This window comes from Polyodon spathula, chromosome 3 (assembly GCF_017654505.1).
Source record: "Polyodon spathula isolate WHYD16114869_AA chromosome 3, ASM1765450v1, whole genome shotgun sequence".
Classification (NCBI taxonomy): Eukaryota; Metazoa; Chordata; class Actinopteri; order Acipenseriformes; family Polyodontidae; genus Polyodon; species Polyodon spathula.
This window is the reverse complement of record NC_054536.1, coordinates 35175320-35192456: the sequence shown is the minus strand read 5'-3', so window position 1 is coordinate 35192456 and position 17137 is coordinate 35175320. Positions and strand designations below refer to the sequence as shown.

Sequence of the window (17137 nt, the reverse complement as noted above, 5' to 3'; positions counted from 1 at the left end):
CAGTGGGTACCAGATGTGTGAAAATTGCAAGACAAAGAACATTTCAGGGCAAAGCAGATTTATTGGTAACTCTTCGTCAGCGTATTTAAATTTAACACCTGTCATAAGATCCTGGATATCTTTATATATGTGATTAAACGTTCAAGTACCTTTATTTTGATACTAAGCATGTCATTGTCTGACTCAAGAAATGTGAGTAATACTTCTTCAAAGTGTAAATGGTACATTTTTGGGGTGTACCCCTTTCTGCCTTCTAAGGATTGCAAAAAATAAACACATATCAAATTGCTTACTGGCAGAATAGATTGTTAAGAGTTATGGGAGAACTGTGGGAAATGCAGAAATGGTGTATCGCTTTATTTTTTAACCAATAGTACTTTTCATGAAACTGTTCATCTACTGTATGTGTGTATAATATATTAGTTTCCAACACCATTTCATACCTTAATTCTTTACAGTATCTGGCTTATTACCTGCTACAGTACAATATTGTAGAAATATTATTATTTCAGTCTTCAGGGAGTTGCAAAAAAGGCGTGTCTTTCATGTACTGTAAGGATGCTATGATTTCTGACATTGTAAAAAGTTTAAATGGCACATAATTATGCTGAGATGGGAAGTAAATGGTAATGTGATAAACACTTACAGTGCAGACTATGTTGGATTATTTATAATTTTGCCAAATAGAAAGTGAATACAAGTGTTTCCAAAGAGATTCCAAAATACTGTCTTAATTCTGTGCATCCAAGGACTTGGAATTAAATGTTTTAAGAATTAAGCCTACTGTTGGTATTCTGTCCTAAACCAGCAGTTTGTCATTACCAACTGTTAATCAGATATATCTGCCTTTTATTACAATTGTGGTAACAATTAGTGAGTGGAAATTGTAAAGGGGTACTTGAGCTGAAACCTCCAGATAGAAGGGTATAGTTTGAAAAAAAAGGTTGAAAACCCCTGTTGTAGTCTATCACTATTCTGCAGCCCCTGTTAACTTGTAGAATTGCTCTCTGAAATTTTTTTTTCGTATACTGTGAAAGTCTATCTTGTTTTTATCTTTCTGGGTTTTTTTTTTCCCCCAAATAGACTGAAACTACTTTTTAAGTGTAATTCGACTTCATATTGAAGCACAAGTATGTGTTGATAAATTGTTAGTTTGGTTATGTACTAGATTTTGTAGATGTTGGGTTTCCATGTACAATATAACACTTATAATTGTTTTTGTGAAATTTTAAAAGGCCTTTCCTATTGATAGTGCAGTTTTGTTGTATTAAAATTAAATACATAAACTATTTTAAAAATGCCTAGTACTACACAACTTTTATTCAATACAGACATGAATAAATAATAATATAACACAGTTCTGTGGCATTCACGTATTTGGGACACATTTGCACCCCTTTCCGGCTTCCATGTGAACCATATAATTGCTACTAAAGGTTAAATGTTACTGTTTTTTTATTTTAATTTCACCAAAAATTAGCTGACTATTTTTTACAGGTCTAGCATGCAGAATGAAGTAACATTAAGTAATCGATTCATTACACATACTAAAAGATCCCTCCTTGAAAAGCAACTGCAAAAGCACACCTGCTTGAAAAACAGAAATGGATAACTTGCAGCTCATTTCTGTAGCCTTGTATATTGAACTTGGTAAAACAAATGTAATTGAACGTCTTTTGCTGCCTTTTTGGCGATCAAAATTGAAGAGTAACCACCACAAAAAATTGCAATTAGTCTTAGATTGATGACTTGTCAGTGTAATAAACAAACCATTCTCATGAAATGTAAGTGGTCATGGTTGAGTAAAAATAAAAAGTAAAAGAAAACAGTAAATTCAATTAAAACTTTTAAACTCCTACCCGGGTTGTGTGTCTATGTGTGTAAAATGTACCTGATTTTGTTGAGGATGTCTATTCCGGATTGCTCCAGTAAAACATTCTTGACGTATGTGTGTGGGATGGACATTTTCTCAGTGCTAGCCTCAATCAGATCCTGCCGGATGTTGGTTTTCATCATCACGTGAGGGCAGAGCCTTTCAGCTGCATCCACCATTGATTCCAAGTGAGTCTGCAAGTCAAAAAAAGTGACAATCAAAAACATTAGCTACTGTACACCCACAAAAAGTCACCTGCACAGCAGATTTAAACTGTTCAGTATAATGAACAATGGGGTTCATTATATAAGTCAGGAAGTCAGTCATTCTGGAAGAAGGCGAGACTCCGTTGCAAGAACATATTGACCCGGATGGGAAACGACGTAGCAGCCACAGATTGTAAAGGTAGCTGCACTAGTTTACCAAGGCGTCATGCGTGACAGCAATGGTTTAACAACAACTGAACTGTAAGGACTGTGTGAGAGACCCCCTAATAAATAATAAGGAGACGTTCATAAGTGTTTTGTTTTGATTGTCTGTAATTGTCTTGTTGTGTATTACTAGACGGCTAAACACGATTCCGGAGCTGTCGCCAAGGGCCAGCACTAACCAGGAACAGCACTCACAATTGTCACTAAATAAACAGTATCACCCACCACGAGCACTACTGCACGTACCCAGGACTGGTGACTGTGTTAGTATTACTGTGGGGCGGATATTTGTGTTTATTATTTGGGACTGCAACGCATTAGTATTTACACAGCACAGTAAACATTGCTGTGTATTGCCGGGGATTATTATTTGGTCGCCAGACCTGGATTAAAAATAAAGAAACACTTTTCCAAACCGGATTACAGTCTCTGTCTGTTTCATTCCTGCACTGCATCACCTCTGCACCTGTACACAACCACTTTGCCACAACTTGCCATCAATGTACACTCCATATTGGGTATTTTATACTGAAAAGAAAATCGGTCAGGACAACCCTGTTAAACAACGTGGGAAAAATAACAAAAACACCATGATAAACTAGTTGAGTGCAAGGATGAAATGCAATTAGGATCAGGGATAAGCAATTAATGTAATTTGTTATCTCTTAAATAAAAATAAGACGAAACAGAATCAGGCTCAGTCAAGATATGAAGGTAAAAACAAGTGACATTGTTGTGTAAATTAATTTAAAATGTAATTATTTTATTACATTGATTTTCCCCCGATTGAAAGATTTAGCCTACTCCAATTTTGCAACTTAGTTGTCATTTTATCAATACTAATCTCAGAGTCCACCATTTTTTCCAGTGTAGAGTTTATCAGAATTTACAAGTATTTTAGTTTATCTATCAAGTATTTGAATTTCCATTTACCAAACAGGAAGTGGGGCAACAATTTGATAATGGTAGGACTTCTGACTATATTTATCTTGTATCACAGAAAACGATTCCACTAGACTAAGCAACGATGGAAAAAAATGTAATTGGTGTATAGCCAGTGGAACAATAACAGTGGAAATGGTTACTCAATTCATGTTGACCACCCCTTTCCCATTAAAAAACTACCTTTCCCAGTGCAGCTGGGCAATGTCTCTCCTTCCTGACTTGTATCTATCATTGATTCACTCTGAATACTTTAAACCCACCCCAACTACTGACAGCACATTCCTACATTTCTATTGGAGACTCTGCTTGCGAGATTTAAAACGAGATTACAATTAGGAATGGAGGCTTGTTTGCAGGATTTAAAGCTGTATTACAGTTACGATACAGAGAATTGTGGCGAAATGTAAAAAAAATGCCTACACACCAAGAAGAATGTGTCTGTGACCATAAGGATTTCGTTGTGGAATACAACAAAGGAAAAAGGTACAACTAAGTGTGCAAGTACTGTCGACTTATTGCTATACATATTTTGACAGAAAAAAATGGCCAAGAATTTTGGAAAGTAAACAAAAACAATAATTTCATACAGTAAAGTCTTTATATATAGTCCGACGACCAGGAGTTTGCAGCCTGGAGTCTTAAGGCGCAGTTCTGAGTTCTGAGTTCTGCCTTTTCCCCAAGATTTTTAATTGAACCCAATAGCCAAGATAAAAACAACCTTCACATGCTTGTAATGAAAAGTTCTACTGTATAAAAAATATTTGCATGATACATGTTTTTCATATTTCCTGAAACAATTTAGATGAGGAAACCAGCAGTTTATGTGCCATCTGATTCAGTACGCTAAAGAAATTATTCTCGGAACAGTACACTTCATACTTTAATAGGGGGTGGGGTCATTGCTAGTTCTGTGTAACTAGCAAAACGAATTTCATACAACAGTTAAACTACATTAACAAAATAATACATAACATATATAGTGCAGTGCAGTATAACTGACTAACTAATGTAAGCTTTGTGCTTTTGGTATTCACAAGCTTCAGCATGTGACACTGCTAAAACACGATTTCAGTAGTAAGATGTAACAAACCAGTTTTTAGTCAGATAATGTCCTCTAGCATGCAGAAGATGCAGGGCAGTTTAAACTGTGCAAATCGCATTCACTTTAGTTTTATCATGCCATATTTAAAAATGTTCATAGCTGCTTTTGGCTACCACTGTATACAGCTGTTCTACCTTCATGTATATGGTGGTATATCAAATATTAACAATTCACTAACTCTGCAAAAGGACAGGTTTGGGCATGTGTTCTTTTTACCCAAATCATTCCTACAATGATGACTGCCAAGACTGGTATGCAAAACCCATTTTCCGCCCCCAGCCTTTATAAATAAAAAAAAAAAAAAAAAAAAAAAAAACAGACTTTTGCTTTCACCTAGTTGACAAAACATCTTATACAAAGTTATGTATAAAGTTATGAGAGAGAGAGAGAGAGAGAGAGAGAGAGAGAGAGAGAGAGAGAGAGAGATGGTATCTACTAAAATAATTAGATATAAAATTGTCATAAAGCACCATGATACTATATATATCTTTCTTTAAAACAACGATAAAACAGTACATTTCATAGCGCTATATTTAAATAAGAGAAGAAAATATAGGCAACACATACTGATAAGTGTTACAGCCATTTATATTCCATATTTAATGGAAACATGTAAAAGGAAAAAAATAACACATACAAAGAAAATATCTCCATGTGCAATGACTTTTTCTGTGGATAAAGTACGCATAATGCATCTTTACCTTTAACTGTTCATCTACAACCAGTGTGACCTCCCCAGCCATGGACTCTAGTTTCTCATGAATGGGATTCGAGGCAGAGCCATTGACACCTGTCCAGGAAGCACCACCCAGGTGATAGAGGTTTGGCAACAGCTGCATGAAAAAGGGAATCAGTTAAGACTTGCAGAACTGAACTGACACCTCAACAAACAAATGAGAAACAGCAATGTTACCATTCTGTCAAGTCCATCTGAAATAAATGACGCCGCCACGGTACTGTGCATCTAATGTAACTGACTTGATTAAAATGATGGAGGTACCATTCTAATGTTAATATTAAACTACTAAAGTCAATGTACATGAGAGAGAATAATGGGAGATATATGTTTAAAAACAGGTAATATTTAGGTGAAAACATATTTAAAACACCCCGTTTGACAAACAGAAAGACGAGTGTGATCCCCAAAGTTCTCCCCGGTTAATAAGAGGCTTCTTGTGCATTCTGTGATAAACTGGACCCTTGAATTTTGTCAACAAGTTAGCTTTTAGCTAAAGTTGAGCACACAGAATAGACTGTAGTGTAATTTACATAATATAAACACCAAAGCACTCTTTTAAAGCATTCTTGCCTAAAGGCTCAAAGTATATAAACTGTTTCAAAAGCCCTGTCATGGTTTAAAAGTCCTCTAGTGGTTTACTGAAGAAAGTTTTATTGTGACAAGGTAAGGAATCATATTTTAAATCTATAGTTATCTCTCTTTCAAGGCTGAAGCAAAGCTGCACTGGGAATAAAAATGTTGATGGTTGGGATAGATTTTACTAATACATAACAATAAATAATAATAATAATAATAATAATAATAATAATAATAATAATAATAATAATAATAATAATAATAATAATAATAATAATAATTTCTTACCGCTTTTGAGTTTTTAGCATCCCTCATGAAGTTTTCCGCCATTTTAACATCCTCCACTACAGAATCCGTTTCTGAATTTTTCAAAGAGTTAAGGTGGTCTTGGACTTTGACACACATCCTACTGATCATCTATAGAGCAGCAAACCAGAAAAAAATGGTCATATTTTACCTGTATGGTTTTAGTAACAGCAAACACGGACATACATCCTGGTATTAACTGTTGATCTACTAAAAAACCCAAAAAAAAAGGAAATTATTGCATAGTCGGCAACCAGTTTGGGGTCATACACGTACTAATATATTTGTGCACAGTTTTTGCAAAGGCTTTGTTGGGCACAGAAGTCGTCATCTTATATATTATAGATTATAAAACGACGACTCGTGTGTACAGAAAAAAATGGTTTCTGAATAAGGTGTTGTGACAGAAAGATGAGTTCTGGTGATGAATCTTCCTCCCAACCTGTGAGGGCGCTAAAGAACGAGAGGAGAAGTATCTGGAAAGGCTGGCCTGACAGTTCGTTTCCAGGTCTGGGAAGTGGGTCAGCCTGGAAAGAAGCGCGACTCTGTTGTAAGACCGTATTGATTTGAAAGGTAAACGAGAAGCAGCTGCAAGTAATAAGGCAGCTGCAACCGTTTACCTAGATATCATGCAGGATTACATACAGGGGCCAGGGTAACGCTGATCTTTTCCTTTGTTTGGGTTAAACGATTGGGGAGAGAGAAGGACTGAGAGAGGAGCTCTCAGAGTGGATTGTGTTCGTGTTTTGTATTGTTGTGTCTGTCCGTGTAACTGTCTGATTTTGTATTCAGCACTAGACAGTTAAGCACACCTCCGGAGCTGTCGCCAGGGTCAGCACGATCCGGAGCACCACTACACACCACACAAGCTGTGTCTGCACCGAGCACCTGCACGTCTTCACGCACCCAGGAAAAAACCACCGCTACACTTGTTCCCCTTACCAGCCACTTTGCCACAGGTGTTTAGAAGGGCTAGCATTCCGATAGTATCCTAATACTAAGTGGGTATTCGGTATCACGTTTTCAGAATACTGGTATCTACAATACGGATGGATTCATTCGGAATATCCTGTATACATGGCATGGAACAGCTATTCAAATTTCCCACTATTCCGAATACAACTGGAATCCTGATAGAACAGGACAACTGGAACAGGTGCCTGGATGGCAATATGGGCGCAGTCAATTGCACCTACCACACGCGACAGGTGCACGACCCTGCATTATCTCCTCACTGTAGCCAGGATACACATACACGATTTATTCATTGCTGAGCTCCTCAAATGTGTGCCGAGGCCGGTACACCCTTTCAGCATATCTTCGCCTATGTCGGGGTTGCTGTTGCTGGCTGTGCCTTGCATCATTCACATCCACACGTCGACGGACACGCTGCATGCTACCCAAGTTTCCCATTGTTGTCTGTTTGTAGTCAGTGCTGGAATGGTAGTGTGCGCAGAGTTAACGCAGTCCTTTTACAGTCCTTATTCTGTGCGTCACAAACCTGGTTTCGTGCTTGGCGCATACCCTCGAATAACGGGCCCCATAACTTCATCAAAAAGGCACCTCGCCATTTTCATTTGAACAAAAGATCACAAATCACAGAAAATGGATTCCTAAGTTATACATTTTTATTTAATAATCACATTTCTATTTTCCTGATGTGATTTCACACGATGCCGTACCAAAATAAATCACACAAGTCCCACAATTATCATTCTAATTAATTAATTCAATTTTAATCAATTTCCTGAATTATACATTACTTAATTTTTTGTGATTTAATTAAGGCTTTTCATACCCTACATTTTCAATTTTTGTATATCTAAGAGTTCACAAGTATATCATTTTTATAACAGTTAACATATTTCCCCATTTAAAAAAATGTTAATTGCAAACTGAACCATCTCCATTGTCCACCAGATGGCAGTATGACACCATTTTGACCAGTTTTCGTATTGAAAACACATTCCTTCAGACCTGATGTCTCGTAGCTAGAAATTTATTGTCATAATTGAGAAACGCTTTGCTTGAAGTTCGACACACAGTCTGATAAAAATCTGAATGTTCAACAAAGTCAAGCCTTGTCGATCTTCATATCAGGGAGCTGTTTTAGAAATAAAGATTCAAAGCCAAGGCAAATTTAATCAGGTATATCAGGTAGATCAACTGCACAAACTCTACATGTACATATATGTCTGTATTATAAAACTACATCCCCTCAATTCACAATGCTCCAGGCAACCCCCTGCTATAATCAGTGGTTTTGCAGAATAGAATTTAATGTAAACATGTAGTGTCTGGTTTTAATGGCGCAGTCCTCAATATTCCCAACCAAGCACTCCCTATACAGAACAGGCAATGCAATTGGAAAAAAGTAATGATCAGATGATATTGTAACAAGAGGTTCCTGTAGCACCTTTTATTGGCTTTTGCGCCCTCTGCTAGATATTGACTGAATTACACAATTATCCCAGTCACAAAAATTTCAGTGAGAAAGAAGTACTAGTAATACTACTGAATTCAGATTGCGATTTAAATTCAAATACTAACAGTTCCACTGAATCGGATGTCAGCGAGTGTGTCAGTGAAGACATAAGCGAAGAATATTTACCATCAACATTAAGTGACAGCGAAGAGGCGGCGCCAAGCTCTCTTCATTGCTCCATGCTTCAAGGAGAATCATACGCTGAAGCATTAGACACTCACTCCCTCCACCCCCACAACCTCTTTACCCGGATATGATTTAGTAGAGTCTCTCTCTCGCTTTCTCTCTAGTTCAACCTTTTTTTTGTTAGGACGTATTGTTGTGGTTGTTCCACCCCGTTGTTTATTGTTTATTGCCTACATGTTATTTTTTTTAGTAAAAACCTTTCCCTATCCTATATATATATATATATATATATATATATATATATATATATATATATATATATATATATATATATATATATATATATATATATATATATATTATATTTACAGTAAAAATGATTTTTTGTATTTCGTCAGTATTCATTACAAACATATACCTTTTAGCTTGTTTGTATTCTATACTAGAGTTAAACTTGAGGCAGCAAGTATTTTAGTATTGTCAGAGTTGTTTTATTATATTCAGTAGTACTAAGTAATAACAATACTGATATGAACTGCATTTTTTATACATTTTTACAGCACAAACTCACTGTGTGTATGTGTGACTCGAGCGTAAGAGGCGACCGCATTGCAGTAAAGACAGATAAACTCGAGTTATTTTGGGGGTTGGCATTCCGTAAATGGTACTTGATGTACCACCATTTTCAAATTTGTAGTAGATATTAACATCATTTTAGCATTCAATTGGTGGAACCATTTCTGTATTTATTTTTAATTAACTGAATACAAACCTAACATATTTATTTTACCAGATAACAACAGAAAACTACAAAGATGTTTCAGATTATATACAATTAGAATAGGTTTAATTTACCTGTAACTTAAATTATAAATCGCAGTTATATTTTTACAATGATAAATCGAGTTTGGCCAGTTTTTTTATATACAGCAAAATGGGCAAAAGCGTCACTTAAAAATAACAGGAGCTATCAGAGTTCCAAACCGCATATTAAACAAGGCAGCATTTTAAAGAATATGGCATGCAAAGTTAAATACATTACTGTAATTGCAGATATCAGTGTGTATTATAATGCAGTGAACAGTTTTGTTCAACTACACTGTGTCTGGGAGCTAGACTCTGGAGAAGTTAAACTAGTGCTGAGAAGAGATGCAGGCAGCGTGTTTGGAGGAATAAAAATAAAGGTGTCGAGTGTAATTATTGTACTTGGGAAACAGTGATTTCAAAAGTCAACTTTACTTATGTATAAAACATGTAAAGAAGCAGTTTATATTGTTAGTTTTTCAAACTGTACTTAAAAAAATGACCTATCTAAAAAAGGAATTTGTAGCTTCTAAAACAAAGTATATAAACTATTTTGCACTGGTGGAAGGATACATTACATACAGCATGATTTAAAGTTTAAAATGTTATTGTTTTCTTTTTATAACATAAACATAAAACTACTTTATAATCGCAGTATTATCTTACTGCACTTCTGGGTCGTTGAACACGTCATAGTCTGTCGTGGGTTATTGCTTACGAGTTCAGATACAGCAGAAAAAACTAATCAGTATTGGAACAATTGAGCTCCAAATAACTTAAGCATCATAAAAAGTAAGGGGAAAAAAATGTAGTTACTTACCATTCCCTGGGAGAAATAGTGCCCATTGTAACCAGTTTATGCAATTCAGTTACAAGGCACCCATTCTGGTGGTCCTAAAATCTTGATGCCTAGAATTTTACCTTCTGAGTTTAATCTCATTACTGCACATGGAATATTAAACCCAAAATAGTGCCCAGTGTGTTAATGTACGCACTATAAAAGAGGTGTGAATTCATGACATCTCACATGTTGCAAGGACATCTTTAAACCTCTTTATTATGTGAATAAAGTTGCTTGGTAAACGCTTACTTGCTGTGTGGTCGTGCTGACGATGCCCTGCTGTAACCTGTAAGCCTGCTCCTGCAAGTACTTCCTAGTCTCATGATTGCGGAGAAGATAGAACTCAATCTGAAAAGAAAATAATTCCAAATGACAGTAACCAGTAGTAATATAAGGCTTCAAAGATCCTTAAATAAATCTGACAGAAGACAAAACAATTACTTCCACGGTTGAAAAGCATAAAGTAATTTCAAAACGGCAAGTGGCAGTATTATAAATAGAATATCAAAACCAGATGTGGTTCTAAAGTAATAGCCTCTAAAATGCAATCAATTATCTGAACTATGAAAATATAACTCACTAAGACCCACATTCAAAGTAATGTATATGGAACAGCAGTACACAAGCTACACTGCAGACAGAAATTTAAATATGACCAAGAAACACAACTCTGGTAAAAAGCCTTAACTTGCACTGGTCCTGCCACAGACCTCCTCAGTTAGCGAGTCTCACCTTCTGTAGCGCATCTTCAGTTTTTTCCAGATTGGCTTTCAGTGCCTGGGAAGCATCATTGATGGGAATAGGCATACATCTTAAGGTAAAATTCCTAAGAGGAAATTTGACGAGAAATGTACAAAAAACATCCATGCAAACTATTATACAATGCAAATGCCCCGTCAGACACGCGTGACTGGGAAAACCAGTGCTGCCTTCGTGCATCTATCAGTGCAGGCAGGTTCCTGCCTACAGCCTGCCCATTGAGCTCTGACACATGGAGCAGATTCTTGTTAACCAGGCGAAGCTCAGCCATCTGTTGTGTTGAGGGCCTGTGACTGTCAGAAAGTAACCTAAGCAAATAGACTACCAGAATACTATTATAATTGCCTAGCGATATGGCGAATGCACTGGCTGAATAGGCATGCTTGAGGATCACCTCTGAGACCCGGAACTGCTTCTTGGGGCAGGTAGTGTGCTTGGCCAGGAGCGCTAATTAAAACCAGGCCCAGCTTCTGCGCAACATGCACCCTGTATAGGGCATCCATCGACCGGGAAACAGCAGGAGCTGTAGCCGGACAATCCCAGGACAACTGGATTTCAAAAAGAAAATCTGGGTGCACTGGGCGGGGTGGGGGGTGGGAGGATATGGACACATTGGCTTGTGGCAGTAAACTGTATAAGGCAAACTAAAAAGTATTCTGCAGAGTTAGTTTACATTAACATACTAGAAAACATACTAGTAGGAAAACATCCAATACAACTGAATGAAACCTTGTATTTTCACTGGAGAAAAGTTGTTTACCAAGTCACCTTACTATGATAACTTTTTATTTTTTTTAAAGTTAAAAAAAAAATAAAAATAAAAATACACTAGCTTAAAGGAATTTCATATTTGATTAATGTTGTAATGCTTTACAAAATACTATAGAAATGTGAAGATTTGTTTTAGGAAATTGCTTTTTTTTATTAAAAGAAATTTCCAATCAGGTCACTGCACCTTACATTAATAGCATAAGAAACTTGTTTTTTGTAACAAATATCCATAGAAATGTTCATCAAATTCTTACCAACATAAAGCCTTAAATTGCTCAGTCAATCAGCGTGTTAGTGCTGTTAAAAATTCAAGAGAGTCTAGAGACTGCACCATCCTCAATAACTTCTACCAAATGTCCATAAGGGTTATGATCATTGTGGACATGACAATATAGGCAGAAATGTGTAACAGGACATACAAAAATAATTAGCGTTCTTTTATATAAATTGCAATTATTATAATTTAAAGAAACCTGTTCACCCAATGTAACAATCCCTACATAATGACCAGGCACCCCTTTTATAAACAGTTCAAGGGCATGAGGGCTACCTTCTCATCCAAGAGAGTTTGTCCCCTTGGGCAGACAGAGGTTTGATATAAAGGTGCTGCTTGAACATTGCTTGACCTGTGGCAAAAGACAAAAGGTTGCCTACTTACTTTTCTAAAGCAACAGCGATGTCCTGCAAGCCTTGTGGACTGATATTGTTCTTGTCCCAGATGACAGTCCTGTAGCATAATGCATTATAACAAAATGTCAAAACAAACACAATGTATAGTAGTCATCTTTTACTAACATACAGTCCCTGATAGTAAAAATTGACAGACCCGTCCAAAATTAAAGGCGGAGGGCACTACAGTATTTGTAAAGACAAAGACACATTTTGTGAGATGAAGAAAATATTTATAACAGTATAAAATTAGCACAAAACAAATTGCAGGGAGAAGCAATTCAATTAAATCTCATAGTATGCTGCACCTTTAAAACAGTGTGGTAGGCAAATTACACCACTTTTCAATATATTCTGGATTAAGAAATTATATGAGCAATGCGTAACGTAACTAGGCATATACATATACAAACAACACTCTTTTTCTGGCACTGTGAAAGCTCTTTGATCAGTCAAGTCGTCTTACCTGAGCTTTGTGTTGATCTGCAGTGCCTTGGCCAGCATCTTAGCCCCCATGTCTCCCATTCCATTACCACTGATGTCCACTTTCGTGAGCGAGGTATTGCTGCCAAGGGCATTCAAAACGATTGTTAAGTCACTCTTTAGTTTGGAGTCTGCGAGGGATAGGGATGTTAGAGGCTGTTGAGAAATTAAAACACAGCAAAGCCTAACCATCAAACCTCAAGCTTTGTACACAGAAGGAGAGTTGTGTTCATGCAGAGAAAAAAATGCCAATACACACAAGCCAAAACACAGAGAAAGAAAAAAAGAGAAATATACTCTTCAAACACATATGTCTCGAACCCCAAATTTGGCATCTCCAAGTTACAATACAGTTGCTATAGAAACCATTATTGGAGGGAGTGGGGGTGTCTACACAGAACTATTCATTTTAGTGATTTTTTAATAAGACAGAATGGTCATCCATAGTGTAACATGAAATAATTAATCATACAAAGAATTACTACAATAAGAAATTGAGTTGAGTTCAAATAGTCATTTTTCGGGGTCTTTACTGAAAGGCAGGTTTCAAGTTTATTATAACAACACTTTTACAATGTCTCCTGAGAGATCTTAATAAGTGGGTTTGACCTTATGCATGCTCTGAATGGCTAGCTCCACAGAACACAATTGACAGGACCTTTCTTTATGTAAAGTGAAACATCAATTCACCGGCTGATGGCTGCTTAGCTGAGCTTCTCTCACATATTGAAACAAGAAAATTTCTTGCAATAGAAATGTAGCCATCACCGAACGGGATATATATCTTATAGCCCGAATTACCACTTATATTATACCACTCAAAAGTCGCTCAATTAAGGTGTGTGGCTAACCACCCCAGGAAAAATGTGTTAAAGGGCAGAATGAGTGGCTGCCTGTAACACTGGGGCCCGTTTCATAAAGATCCTGTGATTGCGATGTGGTTGCAATGAGGTCGTCACTGAGAGCATTTCAAAAAGCAATGGCACTTGCAATCACTGTTTTGTGATCTGTGCTGAAAAAAATCAGTACTTGGTAATCCACTTTGAAGCCCAGTGACTGATTAGATAATTACACAATGGCTGGGGTCCAAAGGAAAACTTTTTTTTCCAAAGAAGAAATTGATACAATTATAGTAATGGCTGGCCAAAACAAATCTGTTCTATTTGGCAAGTTGTCTGGAAGTTTAACGAACGAAGACTGTAAAAAAGTGGCACTTAATCATGGATGCAGTGAATGCTTTAAAAGTGGAGCAGAAAATGTTACCTGCAATAAGAAAAACATTGATAGCGCTACTAAGTGGAATAAAAAAAAAGGTAAAAATATAATTGGTAAGTAGCTGTTGCTGGTATTGAGAGCAGACAAAGAAAAGTAAGCAATAATGAAAATAGATAGTTATAAGTTATACAACAAGCAGCAAAGTTGGTGTGTAAGTATGATTATCTTTTACTCTTGTTCAAGGGAAGTTGCTACAGTAAAAAAAAAAAAAAAAAACATGGCTACTGTGGGCCAATAAGATTTCAGCATTGATCTTTTTGCACATGTTGCAGTATATGTCAGTGGTACAATACTTATGAAACTTTGTATAATAGTAGAGGCCTATGAGTAACGTCAGCAACGTAATTAAGCTGACTGGTCACATGGTTTGGACGCCATATTGACTTTTTGCCTAAATTTTGCATGTTCCATAAAATGAACATAGATCCACATAAACTCTTGTAACTTCACACACTTGTTGAGACCAAAGGGAAGTAATGACAATCACAAAATAAAGCTGACTGATCGCATGGTTGGCAGCCATTTTGACATTTCGCCCACATTGTGTATTCCATAACAAGAACGCTGTTGCATTGAGACTCTTCAAACTTTACACAGTTCTAGAGATCTATAATCTCCACCACTAAATGGAGCTGACTGGTCACACGGATGGTGGCCATACTGATGTTTTGGCCACATTTTGCACATTTCATAACACAAACACAAACACCGTTGCACATAAACACTTCGAATTAAACAGGGTTATACAACCTTACGTGAAGTAATGCACACAACTGAATGAAGATAATTGCTCGCATGGATTTCACTATAATGAATAACTGCTTGGAAGCCGTAAAGTTGCTTGCAACTCTAGTTGTAAATGTTTTTATTATTAGGCTTCCAAGCCAGAATGGCTGGGGAAGCCTACTGTTATTGCAAATATATATTTTTTATTATTCCCAAGACTTCAAACTGCTCCTGCTCGACTGCCGTGTAACAAATCAACATCAAACCTAGCCGGTATCATCCAGGGCTGAATACAATTCAGATGCTAGAAAAGTGCACTGCATCAACCAAGATGGCTGCTTGACGCATTCTCTTGAAAAACTTTTAAAAAACTTCTTCTTCAGAACTGGTGAAGTGACTGATCTGAAACTTGGCATATGTCATCAAGAACCAAACCCGCTTCAAGATTGGCAAGCATAAGTTGCTGCGATAAATTTTAACACCAAAATGCAGTGTTCAGGATTTTTCTATTAAGTCTAATTTGCTTTGTGATCTCCGATGAACCTACGGCTACACTTATCGGGAGTGCAGGTGTTTGATTTATTTTGATATTAAAATTGCTGCTACCAAATTCGCTGAAACATGCCCCAAACATCAAACTGCTTCTGTTTGAAAACGGTTTAATAAACTAACTAACAATGGAATTCAAATAGGGCAAAATGGTGTACTTTTGAAAAACAAGATGGCTGCCAGACCTACATTTTCTTCTTAAATTTAAAACCGCTTCTATTGAAAAACAGTTTATTTGATTAACTCCAAAGTTGATGAAGCATCATCCCTGTGTCAATATAATTGACTTTGTCAAAAATGGTGTTTGCACATAAATCAATACGGCTGCCTGTGACACAGAAAGAATCTTGGTTATAAATCTCCCCCGCCCCCGACCTGTGAGGGCGCTGTGTAAAAGGAACAGAGTGCACCGGACTGGATGGCCTGACAATTCGTTCCCAGGGAAAGGTGGAAGTCAGCCATCTAGAAAGGGGGCGGGGCCTTGGTACATCGAGTCATCGTTCCAGAAGGGAAGCGGTGTGATAAGTGCAGATTGGAGGAGAAACGGTTGCACTTGATAACCAAGGGAGATTGACTGACAGTACAAAAGGGAACTTGGCTAGGTGATCTGTTCCATTTGTTAAGGTTAACTTGAACCAAGGAGAACTGTGAATTAACAATGAGTGTTTTGTTTGATTGTCAAGTCTAATTGTACTGTTTGCTAAAGGACAGCACTAAACCCAGACAACACTACACAACTGTGCATGAACAAATTGTATTTCATCATAAGCATGTTAGCACTCACTCTGGACTTGTGATTGTGTGTGTGTGTCTTGTGTGTGTTCTACTGTGTTTATTCTTTCAAACTGTGTATATTCTTTTGGGACTGTAACCCGTTGTTTTGGATCAGTTCAATACACATTGCTGTGTATGGACTGGGATTATTCTATTCGGTCGCCAGACCGGGATTATAAATAAATTTATTGTTTGGACCATGAACTTTGTTGTCTGTCTTTTGTTTCATAATCACATAATCACTATACCTGTGCACTGCAAACCACTTTACCACACTGCCTGATGCATTTCAAAATCTTCTATCAAATGTAAAACTAGCTTATAACTCCTTACAGAGTGCAAATAGGTTAACGGTTACTACGGAACACATATAGGAACCCATATATGCTCTAATGAAAAATTACCTTGACCTTTGACCTCCCCTTAAAGTCAAATGCAAAACCGGCTTATAACAAGTGCAGACAGGGTCATGGTTATTTTGGAACACATATAGGAAACCATATGTACTCTATCCAAAAATGACCTTGCCTGCGACCTTTGACCTCTCCTTAAGTTAAAATGTAAAACTAGCTTTAAGAAATGACATGTAAGTGAACACTCTCTCTATGAGCGCATTGGAAATTGGAAGGATCAACATCCTGATCGCACCAAATGCCATTTCTTCAACACAGCGATTGCCAACTGCATCAATGCACCTCAATCCAGAAACATCCCACGTTTTCCTTTTCAGTGAATTTGCAGGATGACAAATTTCTCCACTGCTATTCCAACGCAGACATAAAAAATACCAGGCAGCTCAGTCACAGCTGGCTTTGTGTCTGCAAAAATTGCCTTTGGGTTTAAAAGCTCCAGTTTAAAAGCTCCCAAGTTTCACATCTCTACCATAAGCGGTTTCGGAGAAGA

The 17137-nt window shown here is 37.0% G+C and overlaps 1 protein-coding gene across 2 annotated transcripts in view; it reads right to left on the bottom strand.

The window, feature by feature from the left end:
* Nucleotides 1-17137, bottom strand: part of LOC121313030 (F-actin-uncapping protein LRRC16A-like) — a 103440-nt gene that overhangs the window by 29874 nt on the left and 56429 nt on the right. For both annotated transcript variants that reach the window (XM_041245140.1, XM_041245141.1), the window contains exons 21-27: nt 12894-13066; nt 12417-12485; nt 10961-11054; nt 10478-10576; nt 5955-6083; nt 5053-5184; nt 1892-2067 (exon numbers count right to left, since the gene is read on the bottom strand). In XM_041245140.1, the coding sequence (XP_041101074.1) occupies nt 1892-2067; nt 5053-5184; nt 5955-6083; nt 10478-10576; nt 10961-11054; nt 12417-12485; nt 12894-13066 (872 nt within the window). The remainder of the gene's footprint in view (nt 1-1891; nt 2068-5052; nt 5185-5954; nt 6084-10477; nt 10577-10960; nt 11055-12416; nt 12486-12893; nt 13067-17137) is intronic.